Here is an 18,216-nt window from a genome sequence, read left to right on the forward strand (position 1 = left end):
AACGTAGTAAATTTAAATTTTCGCATGTCTCTGCACGTTTTAAGCTGAGAATAGCAAGAGGAAGCAGTGGGAATCCTTTGAGAGAGAAGTTGCTCATAAAATTTTCAGCCTTATTTTATAGACTTAGCATGTTCGATTGCTGTTTGAATTTCATAAGAAAATTTTGAATAAAAAACTGTTGCAAGCTATTTTCAAATGTCATATATAACATGACCTTTGATCTCTTCTGTTATTCATGCTTCTTTCTTTTTGGTTTTTTTTTTTTTTTTTTGTTTGTTTTCATTAATACTTTGCCTTTTACTTTCTATATTGAACACCAAGACTGTAATCCAGACTTATGGCCATTCATATTGCATTATCTGAAGCTCCCAAATGAATAGCCTGGCATTTTATGGGAAGATCATGTTTTATTCTATATGTAATTCCTAAAAGCTTTTCAAAGAAACATGAATAATTGACTGTGAGGGTCTCTTGATTTTCTCTGTACGAGGTGAGATCCATTTTCCACTAAAACACTACCAGCAAACCTTAGGTCTAGGATTAGTTGTGTTAGGGTAGCTCTATAGGAACAGCATAAACATTTCTATGGTGTGATACTTTGCAAATCCTATGGCTTCTTTTTATTATTTAATTAAATAAACTTAGCAAAAGAGTAAACTAGTAGATACACTGAAGAGGCAAACAGCTCATTTCTGATGCTGTAACTAACGTGTGATTGTATTTCACACAGATCCCATTTATTGTTAGTAAGTATCTGCTATTTTTTCTCTTCGTCTTCATTCCATTGCATGAGATTTAAAACATTGAAAGAACACTCACTTAATGGAGAGTCAACCATCTTATTATTAGTATTTGGGATTCACAGCTGAAATTCACAATACAGATTATATTTCAAAATTGTTTCTGCTGTGACTCCTGTTATCCCTGTTTTGTTCCCAGCATTGCAGTCTGATTTTTGTTTTGTGTCTTTAGATTGTTTGGCCTGTATCTCATTCCCGAAGGGATGAGTGCAAGTGGGCTGGAAAAGATATTGTGGTAAGTACAAATCTTTTTAGCTTTTGTTTTCCTTTTATAAAACTTTGTAAATATTTTATTATGTCTTATTGTGTTAATTCTTAAAGTATTTTTCCCACTCTGTAAGATCACACATCTGATCATAACTTCAGTCTTGAGTTTTCTCAGTCATCTTATTCAGCATAATGAAATTTTTTCGTCATGACCAAGGGTTTAAATTTATAAATGTAAATCATGTAAATGAAATATAATTTATCTATCAAAAGAAAAAAATCAGTAAGAAGGAGAAGGGAGAAGAAATATCAGAATGAGAAATATTAACCCTTTAATACTCATCTCCTGAAGTCAGGGTAAATAATATTTTGACCTATTTTTTCCCTGCTCCAGGTTTCAGTCCTACAGTGAGCTCCAAGAAGTGCTTTCTCTTTGTAGCATCTCTGGAGTCAGAGGGTTCCCCTGAGCTCTTTCCTTCATGGAGTTCATAGCAATATTGAGGTCAAAGTGGTTTTAACATTCTCCATTAGTTTTGGTGCCTCAGGAAAGACCCTGTTACACTAGGCATCATTTTCTTTACATTTTCCCTCATTCCTGAGTACATCATATTCCCTGTATTTATGAGGTAGGAGAGACATAGCCGGTAGCCCCCAAATAGCAATCATTCCACACTGATAATAACTGTCTTCTGTATAGGAACAGAATGGGAAATGGGAGGAAAGGGCTGAAGAAGGGGGAAAGCAGATAAAAAATACATGCCTGCAAGAAGCCAAACAAATACTTGCATAGCAAAGCCAAATGGGAAATCATTGTGGTTGCCAAGGTATAAGTGAGAGTGGAACTTGGCCCCGTGTGGATATGCTATTGGCCTGATTTTCAGCGATGATTCTGTAAAATATTCATAATGCCAACCATATGCCTCTAGAGAGCTCCATTTGAATAATTTCCTAGGTCATAATAAAAATAGTTTCATCAGTCTTTACCTAGGCCATAGAGGACAGTTGTCTTCATAAAAAAGCTATTTGGGAACAGAAGAGGTGGGTTAGGTGAAAGCTAGGAAATGTGGGCTAAGCTATATATGTGAAGGGACAGCTGAAGTGCCAGAACTTAGGCTATCTCATTAGGTAAAAATAATACATTAAATTAATCCATATTCACATTCACAAATAAATTGCAGGAGTCCTTTGCAAGGTGAAACCTAGAATACCTAATATTCAAGGTTAAAAAAAAAATGCTAGTGTTAAATATGTGAGCAAATTAACTAGCCTTGCCACTTGATCTTATATGTATTATGATATGACATTAAGTAGATTTTTTAATAGCTGGGGTAAAAACCTAGGAAATTAATAGGAGATTCAGTGCCTAAAATGAAAGTATACTCTTTTATTTTGAATAATTATTTTCAGAAATTCACAGTAGTAAGAGTATGCTTTATATATTGGACCATGCTGATTCTAATGCAGTTGTGGAAAATCATAGAGGCACATATTCTGGAGTAAACTGGGAGGTTCAGGTCCCTATCCTCTGACTGTGCTAAGCTTGAGAGTTCATTTATAATGTAACTTCTGTTCACCTTGATTGCTTTGCTTCCTGTGATATTAGGACAGCTACACCTGCTGATCATGAGCAGAAAGTGAAGTCCGTACCACACTGCAGTGCAGTGTGTGCCCCTGGCACATGAGCTGCATGCTGTGATCCTGTGCATTAGGGGCAGCACTGCCATGAGCTGGTGGGCAGAACAGGAGCACAGAACTCAGCACTCAGTGCAGCCCAAACTGAGAACAACAGCAGTACAGCAAAATGTTGCTAGAATCTGCTAATTTGTTTTCAGGAACATTTTTCACATGTAGTGTTGTTAGTGCTAGTTTTGCGCCTTTTTTTTTTTTTTTTTTTTCATTTTGGAGTTCTCTACAAGAGTAGGTGGGAAATAAAAATAAAATAAAAGCATAGCTCATGTGTAATGTGGGTCCAGTTTCAGTAGGCAGGTGGAAAGATGGAATACATATCTTGGTGTGCTCAGAACATCATCTTTAAATATTTACAGCTACTTGTTCTTGCCATAAAACAGTGCATTACAAGCAACATATTTAATGCAACTGCTTCAGCTGTAATTACAGATAAAGATTACAGATCATTTAACAAACTTATTATTCCTCCCTTATTTATTCGTTAAAGCCATTGTCAGTACCTTGGGAGTGTGGAATACAAAGGCCATAAAAATAACTCAACAGACTTTAATTAGTGGGAATAGGAGAAATAGAGGACAAATACAATGAAATGCAAACCATGCTTGATTTAATACTGCTTTCAGCATGTACCACTTCTAAGATATTATATGCTCTTCACTTATGATGGTGCAAAACTTTCCACATGACAGTCTATACTTCTACATTGAGGTCTTTTTAAAAAAAAAAAACAAACACCACAACCTCTTTTAATTATTGATCTCCAGGGTAAGTCAGTGCTGAAAATGCAAGTCCCCACTAATGGGCCAGGTGCACTGCAGCAGCTGCAGCACAAGTGTAACCCTGGCCCTGCCCCAGTGCTAACCTCAGCTATGACCTCAGAGATTTCCTCTCATAATTATAAGGGGTAATTTACCATCGTTTTCACTCCTTCAGAGGGATTCCTTACCCTGACGCTGTCAGTCATGCCAATCCAGGCACAGCAGGTTTGTGGCTCAGGACAGTCCACGCGGGATTTGAGGAGAGCAGCTAACGGGGCTGATTCCCGCTCTCCTGCTACCCATTTGTTACTTAAGCAGTCATTTCTGTTTCTTAAAGGGCTTAGTATATGTTAATTACTTAAGCTTTACTCACTTTATAGCTAGATAAAGCTTTTAAAGTATGCTTTGGATCTTTTTTTCATATGAGTAAGCTGAGAGGAGATGCTGGAAGACTCCCCCCAGCTTTGCAATACCTACTTACAGCAAGACTTCTCTGACAGAGGTTAACTGCTACACTTTCCCACAAAATATAGATTTTTTTCCAATAAAGTCATAATTACTGTCCCATGTAAGTACTTAGTATTACAATAGATTTCCATTTCCTCAGTATAGAGTATCACAAGCACCAAAGTAACGTTGTTCATGAAAAATTAAAGACTATAAATAATAAATAAGATATTTGCTTGCGTAATTCAACTAAATGAGCAATTCTGTGAGGATTTCTTGCTATTCTGGACTTCAGTGTTTTATTTGATCTGTTCTGGTTTCTGTAAGTCCTGTGAATATTTGTCATGATTCCTGGCCAGACCTTGGTAATGATCAAAGAACACAAAGTCTCTACAGAATAATTCTCAGCTTTTCTACTAAACTTACAGAACAGTCATGCTGCTAGTCATATTCCTCACCAGTGAGCCTCAGTATTTTTGTTTAAAAATCTGACAGTCATCTGGGACCCTGCAAAAACACATGGCAACCTCTGCATTACATGTGGGTTGAGTAATAGGTAACTAAAAAAACCAAAACAAAACAAAAGTGCCTAGAATTCCACTCTGACATTCTTGGGATATCACAAACCAGCAAAGCAAAGCCTGGGTGATTTACAAAAGTTACCAGAAAAACTAGTTAGTTTTGCAGGTAGGGATAGGGCAGGGATAGGTTCCTGAATGGAAACCTCATTAGTCCTTAAACTCTTAATTTACCATGGTTTTAAAAATTTTGGCTGCTGTTTAGTTGATAGATCTCTGCACTAGATTTGACTGAGGCACCATATCAGTAGTTCACGTTACACAGTTAATCAGAGACATCTCTATTAAAGGGTATGATAGATTTCTATGACTTGAAGGCTTAAAAGATGTGTTTCTGAAGGGCACCTTAGGATGTTATTTTCAAGTACAATTTGACTATCGAATTTATTTAGTGGCTCTTAGAGATTCCAGCGCAAATTAAATTGTTTAAATGGTCCCTTCTGGCCTTGATGTGTATAAACCTTTAAAATTTCAATGGGTACTTTAATAAAGCCATACAGGACAAGCTGCATGATGACAGACATTTATGTACACTTTACATGCTGTATGATATTCGTCTTCTCCCTGGATGTTTCTGGTGAGAAATACACATTGATGTACAAACAGATGCAAAGAGTTCCAAGTACTTGGTACCAGCAAGCTTCCCTACATGCTCTGTCACATGAACATACACAGGTACACACATACAGGTCCATACAGAGCTACACTTTTGTGTACACAGCTAAAGTGTATCAGCAAAATTGTGTGGGGGTAAGCACTGAGTGTATTATAGTTTATAGGAGATAGGCATCTACTTGGGCTATTTAATTGCTATTAAATTTTACTTAGTTATTAACTTTTACCTGACTTCAATTGTAATTGATTTTTTTTATACTTTATAGTCCTCTTGATGATAATTTGGAATCACTTCAGGTCAGAAACCTATTTCCAGTGAGGAGGAAGCAAGACTGTTTACACTACACAATATATCTGTATTCTGTGCTTGCTTCTTTGCATTCAAGTGTGGCTGGCACCTACTTACTGAGTTTATTGTTCATGCAGGTGTAATCACATGACTGTAATTTGATTCACCATCTCATTTGTTATGATAATACTCAAAGCCAAAATGTTCATATGCCATCTCAGTTTATGCTTTCTTTAAACTTTTCCAGACCCTCTCTAAATTATAGAAAGGGAGGGGATGGATCTATAGGCTTATGGATCCATCAGTGTGTAAAGATTTAATTTGGAAAGAAAGAAGAAAAAAGAAAAAAAAGAAAAGGAAAAAGAAAAACCAGAAAAGAAAAAGTTATGTGTAACTCAACAAGTGTCCCTCAGCCATATCTGGTGATACTTTGGAAAAATAAAGTTGGCAATAAATGAGCACAGTTCCCTTTAACTCATTTTATTACTGTAGTTGCCTTAGGGAAAATAGAAGAACATGGAGGCAGAAAGTAAAAGTAATTCTTTTCATCTGTTATTGTAAACAAAGATCTAAAGAGAGAATCTGAAAATTAAATATACAATGCTGGCTGGACTTAGAAAGTCTGTTTCTAAATTCATCTGACAGGCACAATTTTTCTGGTCAAAATGCCTCTGGCCCTTTGGGTGTACCAAAGAGTAGTTCATTCCTTTCTGTCAGGGTTGTTCCTTTGGAGGACATCTACAGCCAGATTTCCAGCTTTTCTACCACCAACCTTCATCACCATCCCTGTTACATTTCTGGCTTCCTGTCTCCCGTACAGCAGTAAAATTCTTTAACAGAGCTTTAAGACCCAAGACCCCCATCCACCCTGGGGAAAAGGGAAAGGTAAATGTCTCCTGGGAGCAGGAAGGGGTAAAATAAGTAAAAATCCAAAGTAACAGACCTCCTGTGAGGTTAGGGACAGAATTAACTCTCAGTATGACCTACTACAAAAAGAAATGTGATTTTTGTAATGTTTGTCAGATAAACACTGCCACTGCATATTCATTCTGACTCTATCAGTTGTCCCAGTTAGTATGCTGTGTTTTTTAGCTTGAGGGTTGCTCACTTCTTAGTCTTGTCCATTTTGTGTAATGTGGACACGATTTCCTACTAAAGCATTTTTCACCATTTGGGAGATGAGGGAGTGAGACATTCTGTAAGCAGTGCTGCCTTAATACTGCTGCTTCGTAAAACTACTTTGCATAGACTACAAACAAAAGGGAAAGACAGATGGGGGTGGGAAATCCCCTCAAAACCTACAACCACTTCACTCAGAGGTGAACTGGGCTTGGTAAAAAAGGAGTTTTGGACACTGGAGCCTTTCAAAGTCCTTTGGAGCTCTCTAAGAGACTTTTCCACCCAGAAACTTTGTGCCAGCTCCAGTTCTTGGATGGACCCCCGCAACACACCCACCAGCATAAAGCTTCATTTATGGCTTATTGCAGATGCTGATCCTACAGCTTGTGTTCATTTAGGCATTTGCATATATTTCTTTTTATGTACTGACCAAGGCAAATCAGATGCTGTAAGGTAATAACTTGTGCCCTTATACAGAGGAAGAATTAACTTGGCAGTTGTTCAGATTTTCATGTTTTACCCATTTATGTATCATGGGGAGTCATTTAAGTCTTTCAGTATAGGGAACAAATTGATATAGATCAAGGACAAAGCTAATTTTCCAATTTGGGGCTTATTTTTCTGCTTATAGGTGTGACTATAGAAATTTGTTTCTGAAGGAAATTTAATAGTCAGCAGATTTAATGCAGTCTCGCAGAAATGTTTTCTTTGTTGCTTTTGAAATACAAATTCACAGAGCTAGAAAAGGCAAAGTAAAGGAGAAATGAAGAAAAATCATTCCCCAAATTATGGGGTTTAATTTTCTATCAGTAGATGTTCGTCATGAGCCCTTGTTTGGCCTTGGCAAATCTGAGAATTATTTATGGCTGAGTTTCCAGCTATTGCTATTTCAAAATGTTGTTGGGTAATTCCATGTTATGATTTACTGCACCCTAAGATGGACAGAGTAAATTTATTCTTCATACATTTCTTTCCAGAAAAACACATTAACTGGATGACTGGTAGAAATGATCAATATGTTTAGTCCCTGTTTTCTTTCAGGGCTTCAGTCTGAAGTTCATGAAGGTAAAGAAAAGCCTTCCCTTTGCTGCCAGTCACATCTTTCTCCCCCCCTTTTCTTTTTTTTCTTTTTTTTCCTGAATTTGATTCACATTCTTTGTATTTTAGCAAACAGACTGGTATTTTTGCTTGTTTGGTTCTGTTTTTTAGGTTTTTTTGTTTGGTTGGTTGGTTTTTTGTTTGTTTGGTTGGTTTTTGTTTTTGTTTGTTTGTTTGTTTGTTTTGTGGCATTTTTTTGGGTTGGTTTTGTTTGGGTCTGCTCTGAAAGATCACATACCACAGTTTCTCTATACTCAAGATATGGTCACTATGTCATCATTCAGTTTGTCCACTACTAATTTTTTCTGTAGTCCCATTACTTACATACACCAAAAATAGGTCTACTGAATTCCTCCCTGCTGCACACAATTCTAAAATATTGCCTTTTTTTCTATTGTAATAGCTAAGAGAACTAAAGGGAAAGTTCTTAAAATAACCTAGAAATAATATGCAATTATTTCCTATGTCAAAGCTAATGCCTTGTTCAGTTTCCACATCTTCATGTCAACAGAAGATATTATAAAAAGCCACTTTTCATTGTTGAAAAAGTTCTGTATTCTGAAGATGGTGGAACAAGAAAAGTAAGAACAGTAATTAAAGGAGAATTTATATATTTTTCTTTTGCATTTGTATTTGGGTTTTTTTGTTTGTTCTCTTTTTTTCTGATTGAGAGACGTAATCTTTGTTGAATTAAATGATCTATTCATCTCTTACGCCCTTAGGTAATTCCCTTCTGTTTAAGATTTTCCAAAAACTTTAGGTTGTATGCTTATATCATTAGTATATTAATAAAAGAAATCCAATCATCAAAAAGATAATTAAAAAACCCCAAAGTACTCAGCAAACTCACATTTCAATAATTTCACTTTGGTGCCAGATTTTTACTGAGTGGGAATTTCAAGCTTCTGTCACGTAAAGTTTCTCTGTTCAGCATCTCTCTGTGGTGCCAAAACAGTTTAATATCCCCACACAAATTTCCAGCATCCCACAGTAAGACACATGTAACCTCATAGAGTAGCTTACAGTGTATGTTTATTTACAGGCACACACACTGATAAGCAGCTGTCCCTTATAGATGCCACAGTCTTTCATTTCCTTTCAACACTTCGTGGGTTTATGTTCATTTTCAACAGAGAAGTTTTGAGTATACTTATCTTAGGTGGTTGTGAGTGGAAGTCATTAGAGGATATGCCTGTAATATTCTGAATAAAGGCAAGCTGACTGATATGGAGTCTAAGTGTGTTATGTGCCTGTAACAGGCTTGACAACCCGTTTGTCTGAAATACTCCACCCAGTTAACAGGTGTTGATCCCATTCGGAAAGGCGGGAGTGTAATCTGATTTCTCCAGGAGACAGGTGATTACTCCACCCAGATGGAAGAGATAGACGAGAGAGACTCTTTAGATCTAGGCTGTGGTTGCAACTTAGATTGCTGCTGGGCTTGATAAGACTGCCTGAGCTGAAACCGAACCCTTGTGTTCATTTCTTTGCTAATAAAACCGTGCTCATATTGTGGGACAGGTTTCCTCTATAGAACAAAACAAATTTTTATTTTAAAGTTATGGTCAGAGAAGAACTGTCTTCTGCTTGACCTTAAGGCTTCCCAATATGCTGAGTTATTTATTAAATACTCTTCCTTAAATAAATTTAGTCTGTGCTATAGGAAGTGCTTGCTACTACAAAGCATAACAATTCAAAATAAAGGAAGCTTGCTAGCACTCACGGAAAGGTTTAATGTACAACAGTGATACTGTGCCTGCAAAACCTACTTGTTTGCTGGACTGCATCCACAGAAGACTTTTGTTTGTCTTTTTAACTATTAACCAGATGTAAAAAAAAAAAAATGACATGATCATTAAATCAGGTATATTGTTCTTCATCCTTTTCTTGGCGTCCCTCTAGCTGTTATATACATTTGTTATATACATCTTCTGAGTGAAGATTTCAGGACCTGAAAACATGTCTTGTAATTGGAACGTTCCAAATGCAAGAAAAGATTGGAGAAAACTTTTGCTTCCTGAGATCACAAGGTAACACGATCATTGCTAATGACAAAGATTTAGAAGTCTGGTGTGTCAAGGGAGGCATCTTCAAAGCATGGCTTCTTTTAATGGCTTCTGGCTTAAGATTGTTTTCAGGACAAGCCCTAAGGAGTATCCCACCTAGCTTAGCTACCTCCATGCTTAGCTGTGGGAAATCCTGGGCCAAATGACCAAACATCAGCAGTGACCTAGATTTGCAAGTGGATAGGTAGACAGGCAGAGAGACATTTTGTGTTTTGCCCTCACTAACACAAGGGAAGAACCAGAGAAGCTTTCCATCTGCTGTGCAAGTGTGCTGACAGTACAACTGTTTGCTAATATGGCTTGCAGTTTTGTGGCTTGAAGGAATCAGGATATATCTGCTTTTTTCGCTGGCATTTTTTAATCATCTGCTTTCTTGGCTTCTTTTTTCTTGTCTTGATGCTTTAATGGTTTAGATTCATGCAGACATCCTGCAACTTGAGTAAATTATACATTTTAAATATTCTCAAGAACTCTTGTCGTATCAAAAAATCAGGCAGATAACAGGCAGAACTTAATTGGAAAGATAACTGGAAGTACAGTAAACTGTACTGTGCAACCAAAAATATCTTATCAACCCTCATCAGTCTGAAATTTCTCAGGGAACATCTTGTCAGCAGAGGAAAATCTGGATATGAAATTAATCAGTGGTTCCTGTGCAATGTTGACAGTGGTCACCGTGCCTAAGAGTAGAGTCACTCCTGACATCTCCAGAGGAGCTGGGTCCCCCAGATCACGATACCATATAAAGTCCTCCACAATTCAGCATGAGGGTCACTGAATGTGAGGATCTGTCAGCTCTTTCAAAGCTCTGAGGTGGGAAGACAAGTACAATTAAACTCCTCAAAATAACAAGGATTTATAAAGGGGACTAGGTGGTTTGTTTACCTAGACATATTCTTGGTTTGTGTTGGATTTGCATGAGTGTGATGAAATGCACACTGCTTATTAAGGCAGGGATGTAACTCCCAAGAAATAAGTTAATAGAAACCCCTTTCAGTAACACAGACTTCAATACTTCAGCTGCTCAACTTGCTTCAGTCAGCACTGCAGACTGGCTCTTTTTTGGAGGGTAAGACTATAAAACTTTGATCCTGCTAATTGCAAGGTACAGTAATGACAAAACAGGGATGTAAATGATGATATTGATCCCAACTGCAAAGGTACACAGTAATAAATCACAGATTGCAAATGTTTTCATGCCAGCTGGCCTCGCCTGCTCTAAAATTGTGCACCTGCCTATACAGGTTCAGCTGGAAGGTTATCTCATGGAGTACAGGTGCCAGGCAGGATTTCCCCACCCATTAGGTCCTGCACATAGCTCCCAGAACTCGGGGACTTTCTCTTTACTGCCAGTGTTAACACAATGGCTTTGCAGAACTGTTACCAACCAGCTTACTGCAATAAAATAAAATTTTAAAAGACCATTGCATTTTAACAGGACCCAAATAATTGGCTTTGTTCCCTGCTTATTCTGGGCCTGTTTAAGCAGACTGTGTTTTTGGACCAATATTTTTCTAAATATTGCTGTAATAAAAAGAGGGACACGGCAATAATTTTTAAATAATGTTACTGCATTTTACAGAATCTTGCTCCCAAACAGCAAGAGCTGTGAAAGCACACACCATGCAGAGCTCACCCTGAAGAGACTTCCTCGCCCATGCTTACTGACCTGCTAGAGTATTTGCCGGGTCTAGCTGAGAATCCATCATCTGTGTACATGGCAGTCACACATATATTTATTGCACTAACACTCCAGAAATATTTTCCTTGAAACAATGCTGCTGCATGCTGAAAAAGATACCAATACCAGCTGAACTGATGGCAGCCAGCAGTAGCCCACCAGCAAAAGAGGGAAGTTAAAAAGCTCCCTGGTAATTCTGGAACATCTTTCAGCAGTGTGATAAATTTGAATGACAGCAGTAATATCAGGGATTACTTATTCTCCGTGGATATCCCTGACCTCGTCACTTGAGAAGTCAACTAATTGGACAGATGAAGGAAAAAAAAAGTAAACATATTAATTAACCTCATGCATGGGACTTTATATGAAAGCTGTCCATCCATTTTGATTTAAAAGACAAAACACGTATTTATTTTGCTTGTCCAGCTGTTAGATGATAGTTTTAAATCCCCTTGTCCATCCAGTTTAGACAAAATCTTTTGATATTTTAATCACTTGGCTATGTGCGAAGGCTGAAATAAAGGAAGAATGTATTACTGGATCTGATCCTTATCTGGATTAAATCAGCAGAAAACTGTTGAAGCCAATGATACTGTAAAGGATCGTTTAGCCTTCTACTTATTGCCCTGCATAATCTGGCCATTTGCATTTACTATAATATCTGAGAAGCAGTGTGGATATCAGTGTTGGTTAAAAAAATGAAACCACTTTCTTAAAATAAGGAGAAAAATCTGGGCATTAGTTGGTCATGGGGACTTACCATTTAACTTCCACTTAAAAAGATGTCATTAAAAACTCTTTGCTGCATTAGTAATTCAGACTGAAGGATGCAAGTTCCAGGCTTCTGGAGGAGAAATAATTACTGGAAACTCATAAAAAACACCTAAATTCTGTTTTAATTTTCATATGCGGAGCAGATGTTTTGACAGATGGATGGACTTTATTTTTGTAACTGTCCGGGGAAAGTCTGCATAACACAGCCTAATCAGTGTTACATATCTGTAGTGTTTGTTTTTCAATCTTTCTGCATTTGACTCTTATGCTTTTGGTTGCAGACATTTTCTTTGTAATTTATTTTTTCAGGTTAATCTCTCTGCTTAAGCCCTTTTATCAACTTGATATATAAATATTAGAAAACTCTTAAAAAATAAATGTGCATATTTGGTTTGTAAGTCAGATATATTGATCTTCATATAGTGGGTGCCCTTCTGGAAAACTTAATTAACACTCTATCTTCTCTTTAAGACAGGCCCTCTGCCCTTATACTTAGTATATAACATTTGGAATTAAAAGTTAGAGTTAAGAAATCTGTCCAGACTCACAGGACCTTTTTGACTTTAATTCACACTCTGAATGTAAGTGGCAATCTAATAATTTCTCAACTTGTTCTACAAGTAGGGGTTTAGCATGGCAGAATTTGCAGTGGAGTTGGGGCTTTGGCTGTCTTACCATAGTATAATGTGTTACCTTAGTAGTGTTTTAGCCACTTTCATTCCAGTAAATCATCAGTGTGGAGCTGAGGATCTGAACCACACAACCTCCTCAGCCAAGTTTAGAGGAAGCACACACACCTTTAATGCACCTGAAGTTAAAACCTTTTTCTCTCTGAGGAATGGCCAGTGAAATTCTGGGGCGTGTTCACTCCAGGTGGCCAAATAAATTTAACTCCTAGACACAAGGTAGAATGGCTGCAGGGCATGTAATGCCCTTGTGCACTTACGTGCCAGATATAACCCCAGCAAATTCTGTAGGAGCTGCTTGGACTTTGGTGAGGGTTACAGTCCGTTTTCCTTCAAACAGAGAAACAAACTGGATTGGACCCCAGGTTTGAGGTGAGTGCTTCAGCTGCTGCACGTCACCGTTTCTTTGGCCATGCTTTGGAGGATGTTGGCAATCATGCTATCACAACTGTTTACAGATACAGATCCAGCAGTTATATGGTGAAAACATCATAAAGTAGCTATCTAAGGAAGTTCCCTCTGTCAGGACAGAGAGAGGAAGACCTTGCAGGCTGTACTAAAAGGTCTCAGACGTGATGTAAGGATTTAGCTACTTGGATTTTAAGATAGAGGCACTTCTACATGAGGTCAAAGGCAGAACCTACAGCTCTTGAGGAAACCTTATAGTATTTATTGAAGTATAAATGAAGACTAATCCTCTCCAGGGGTAGGCAAGAAAAATGAATGGGTATTTTGAGGACTGCAGTAACTCCCACATGATGTACCTAATTTTCTCTTTGAATATCTACCTGAATCATTATGTACCACATACAACCACTTATACTTTCTGCTGTATGTATATATGTATATATAAACTCAAGCTCTAGGGCATAAACCAGTGTTTAGCTTTATATAGAGAAGAAAAGTTTCCTGGTATTAAGCTACCCATTGTATTGAACAAGATTATTAGGTGCAAGAATTTACAGTGATTCACTATGGTGATCCCAGTGCTCAATTTTCTTTAAGATTTATTTTCATAACCCATCCAAGTGATACTTTCCAAACCTTGCATTCATTTTCATTCACATTATTCAGCTAAAAGTATTTAAACTCCCACAACACCCTGCTTTCAAATATGAAAAAAAATATTTCCACCTGGAAACTAATTTTTAAAAGTCTAATTTTCTTCCTTTATCTGTTTCACTTGACAAAGAGCAATATTCAAACGGTATGGATACGTCCAGAATATGTCCCCTTTAAACAATATCCCTTTCTTGGGGAAAGTGAAAATGGATACAAAAGCATGAATTCACGCTTGGACACAGTGTTTAAATTCCCTGACAATTTGTTCCTTACAGCTTCTGGCTCTAGGTTACCTCCTCTTCCTGCTGAGGGTACTTTCTCCTATCTGCAGTATTTTCTGAGATACTACATGCCTTTTGTTGTCTTTGTCTCTCTTCCAGTGCCTTGCACTCTGAGATCATATAGTGAAATGCCTTGTCCTGCTGGCACAGACCTTCATGCTAACAATATAGTGCTAGCCTGGGGGTCTGATGGGGGAGACGCTGCTGCCAAGTGGGACAAGCCCAGCTGGAGACACCCAAGTCATTCCAGGCCTCCAGCCAAGGGGGTTGGAGAATCACTTTGTATTCAAGATTACGTAGCCACCAGTGTCGAGACCAGCAGAGCTGCCTGGCAGGTTTCACAGCTGATGGTGCCTGAATGCCACTGAAGGAGTTGTGCTGTGAGGGCAGCAGAGGGGAAACAGACTGGAACTGGGAGTCAGTCACACAGGTCTCACAGAGTGGTAGACCCAAATTGCATTCAACGCACACACACTTTCCATGATCAGAATATCGTCTTTGTTATACACATGCACTGTGATTTAGAGTCTGAGCAAATCATTCAAAACTGTTAAAGTTGGTTTATTACAGATTTGTGGGAAGCTTTTTTGTCCCAGAGCCACATAAACCAGGAAAACATAGTATTCATTATCCCAAAGCAAATTCTTGCTGCGTTCAGTATATCAGACAACCAGGTACAAGGTTTCCACATGTGGTGATGTATCTGTGCAGCTATACTTGAGCACATTTAGACAAAGGAAGGAATCTGAGATGGAAATCAATGTGCCTGTTGCTATTGTTCCAGGGAGAATAGCACCGTCTCCCAGGCAGGGCAGAAACTTCACTTTGAACTTCCTGAGTTGACAAGGGCTTAAATCAGAACTGTAACTTTACTTTGATGTCATTTATTGGGGTTTAATACCCCTCTTTATTTATTTTTTTACTACCATGTAAAATATATAAAGAAACCTAATCTGCTAGAGAGGTGTATGAGAATTTACTGAATAGACCTTAATGGTTCCTTTATGCAGCTATAAAACAGAGGGAAGCTATAAGAGCAGTCTGAACTGGACTAGGAACTTTAAATGTTATATAAATTTATTCACCATAGTCAAAGGTTTATGGCTGTAGGTATTTACTTTCCCTATTGTTTAACTAGGTTGTGTATTTCTCAGACATCTACGGTAAAAAACACATTGTACATGGAAGTAAAAGAAGGGATGAATAAGCTAGATCTGCTTTTGGAAATATGTTAGAAATCCAGAGTCACTTTACTGATATTTACTCATTTACACTAATATCAATCCTAAACACTTGACATGCAAATACAGCTATGATAGGGTTAATCCCTTTTTCCCCCATGCTAATCTGGAATAATTCAGTGAAGCTGATGATAGAATATTTTTCTTAATTTCATCCATACAAATCAAAGAAGACTCTGTCCCTAACCTAAGTAGGGTTTTCCATCTCACCTTTAAAGTATTAGCTATCTAATGCCTTCTTGCTGTATGTTATAGATAAGAAGCTGAACAGTTTCAGTCGGTCAGACCTGGTGCCAATAACGCCAAGGTTATGGTTCGATCCCCGTAGAGGTCATTCACTCTTAAGAATTTAAGAGTCTTCTAATTCAGAATATTCTGTGATTATGTGATTCTGAGTGCATGTAGAGTCACAGGTGTTGTGCTGCTGTAAATCAGAATACCTCCTCTGAAATCGGCACAGTTCTTTTATTCACAGTGGCTGTGGGTCCAGCCCATCTACTCACAGCATTTTGTATGTAGCCACCAACCTCTAACTTTTCATATTCTTCACATAGGCAATTTTAAAAGCTTTAATAAATGGTAGTAATAGGCCACAAAGACATTTTTAAAATCATGATACTTTAAACCTGACAAGGCAAAGCACAGTCCTACTGAAACAGTGTTGTGTTCATATTTGGCCAGATACAACTCTTAAGTGAGAAAATTGTGACTTATTTAATAATGTACACATCATTGGTCAGTTTTAAATTACATAGAGTCAAAATCAGATGCTCCATCTGAAACACAGAATATCAGAAATTAAGAATAAATCTATTTCAGTTTTGTTAATTTTTAATGTTACATGAATTTGGGGTATTTGTCCATTTTACTCTTGCAGGCCTGGAATTGTTAACATACTTTTATTTAAAGGAGCAAAGGACAACAACATTAATAAAAATATTGAAACATTTTTTTGATTATTTATGCCAGATATTTGCTTAGTGCTCTACCACTGTGACAGTGGAAATCAGTCTGTGGATAAACATAAATATAATAAATATATGTTCCTGCTTATACTTGTATATGTGGGAAGAAAAAGTATGGACCAGAAATCGTGTGTGTTTTTATTAAGAAAGGTCACAATGGAAAGAATTAACAGTAACATCAATCTCTATTTCTTTCAATTTCCTGTTGGATTATCTTAACTATCTCTGTGTTCTCTCTTCCATCTCAGTTGAAAAGATAAGTTAACAGAAGTAACTCAAGGATGTAGTAAGACTCTTTATGCTTTTCTCTGGGTGCTCTTTTTAATACATTGCCATTATCTGTTATGCAAATATACAGAGAAATTTCATACCAGTGCATTCCTTTGTGTAAGGCAGGGAATCAGTGTTTCATCTGTGTAAGTTCTTTGCTTTTCCCTGTGGTGGCCTAAGGCATCCCTCAAACTGCACATGCATTTTCCTGGCAGAGGCTTTATTTTGTGTTTGAGAGTATCTGGTTTAATTAGCAATGAATTTACAGAGAGGAATGATGCTAGTCAATGAGATTTCTGTGGAGGTGGTAGATCAGGTGATGTTTCCGTGGGCCTTGGTCCACTTGGAAAGGTAGAGTTGCGCACTGTATCAAAAAAGTAATTAAATGTGCATAGAAAAAATTCCTTCATCTTAAACACAATCTTTACTGGAAATATTTATTCAGTTTCAATGTTCTTATTTCTCTCCTATTTGAAATGAGTTATTTGTCATTGTATCAGTAGACTGACTCACAGGCATTTCTTTTCGATGTTAGACCTGACTGAAATAAAAATATTAAACAAATGGAAAAAGTCGACATCTTGGCTATCCATTTTAATAACATTAGGCATTAATAATGACAGTTTTGTTAACAGATCATGTTTGTAGTAGGGACTGTTAGTGTTGCTATTCAGCTTTTATTTGCTGAGAATGAAAATAACTAACGATGGATAATTTATATAGAAAGAAAGAGTAAAGTCCAGGTCTTGCAAAGCTTACATTCTAGGGGTTTTCAATGATTGCATTAAAGTTTAACATATGCATTCATATGTGTAAAACTGGCCCTAAACACAAACAGTGGGGGTGAGGCAGCACTCATATGATTGTTAAAAATGCTATATCAATGATTTGTTTTTCATCAACTCCTTCCATCTGGCCCATTTTTCTTCTAATTGTTACTTAATTGAATACAAGCAAACAGTTGGTCCATTTTTCTTCATTATTTCGTTCTGACACATTTCTGTAAATGGGTTTTGTCTTACAGACATGGCAATAGCATAAATTACAAAGACGAAGCATGTCTGAAACAAAAATTAGGAATTCTTTTTCTATAGTCTTTTCTTCAGGGTTGGATGCTTTATTAAATAGCAACCAAAGATATTTAAATGAGAAATTAACTCAAGCTATTTATTAAATGCTTAGCAGTAAACAATCTTATGAACAGCATGAAATGATCACACTTTACAAATCTGTTCATTCAGCCATACATCCTTAAGACAGAAGAGCTCCCATTAGTCAAAATCACTGAATTAACTCTGTGAATAAATTTTTCCCCTTTTCTTTGCAGAGAGAATGTGCTAATTTCATCAAGGTACTTAAGGCTTACAACCAAACCCACCTGTACGCTTGTGGAACAGGGGCTTTTCATCCAGTCTGCACCTATATTGAAGTTGGAAGCCATCCTGAGGTAAACTATCTTAAACCAGTATTTTTCTTTTTCCTCTTTTTAATCTTTATTGGTGTTTAGCCATGACCTCTTCCTGCCAAAATGCGCTCTCACTGGTTTCTGTAGCTTGGGAGGTGGACCTGGTAAGACCTGCTCCTCAATCA

General features: G+C 37.3%; 1 protein-coding gene across 2 annotated transcripts in view; it reads left to right on the forward strand.

Annotated features, from left to right (window-relative positions):
• The window catches only part of SEMA3A (semaphorin 3A), a 330,888-nt gene that overhangs the window by 213,456 nt on the left and 99,216 nt on the right, over positions 1–18,216 (forward strand). For both annotated transcript variants that reach the window (XM_050324359.1, XM_050324360.1), the window contains 2 exons: positions 973–1,035; positions 17,954–18,073. In XM_050324359.1, coding sequence (XP_050180316.1) covers positions 973–1,035; positions 17,954–18,073 — 183 coding nt within the window. The remainder of the gene's footprint in view (positions 1–972; positions 1,036–17,953; positions 18,074–18,216) is intronic.

Source organism: Myiozetetes cayanensis, unplaced genomic scaffold (genome assembly GCF_022539395.1).
Source record: "Myiozetetes cayanensis isolate MyiCay16 unplaced genomic scaffold, myiCay2020 scf3, whole genome shotgun sequence".
In the NCBI taxonomy this organism is placed as follows: Eukaryota; Metazoa; Chordata; class Aves; order Passeriformes; family Tyrannidae; genus Myiozetetes; species Myiozetetes cayanensis.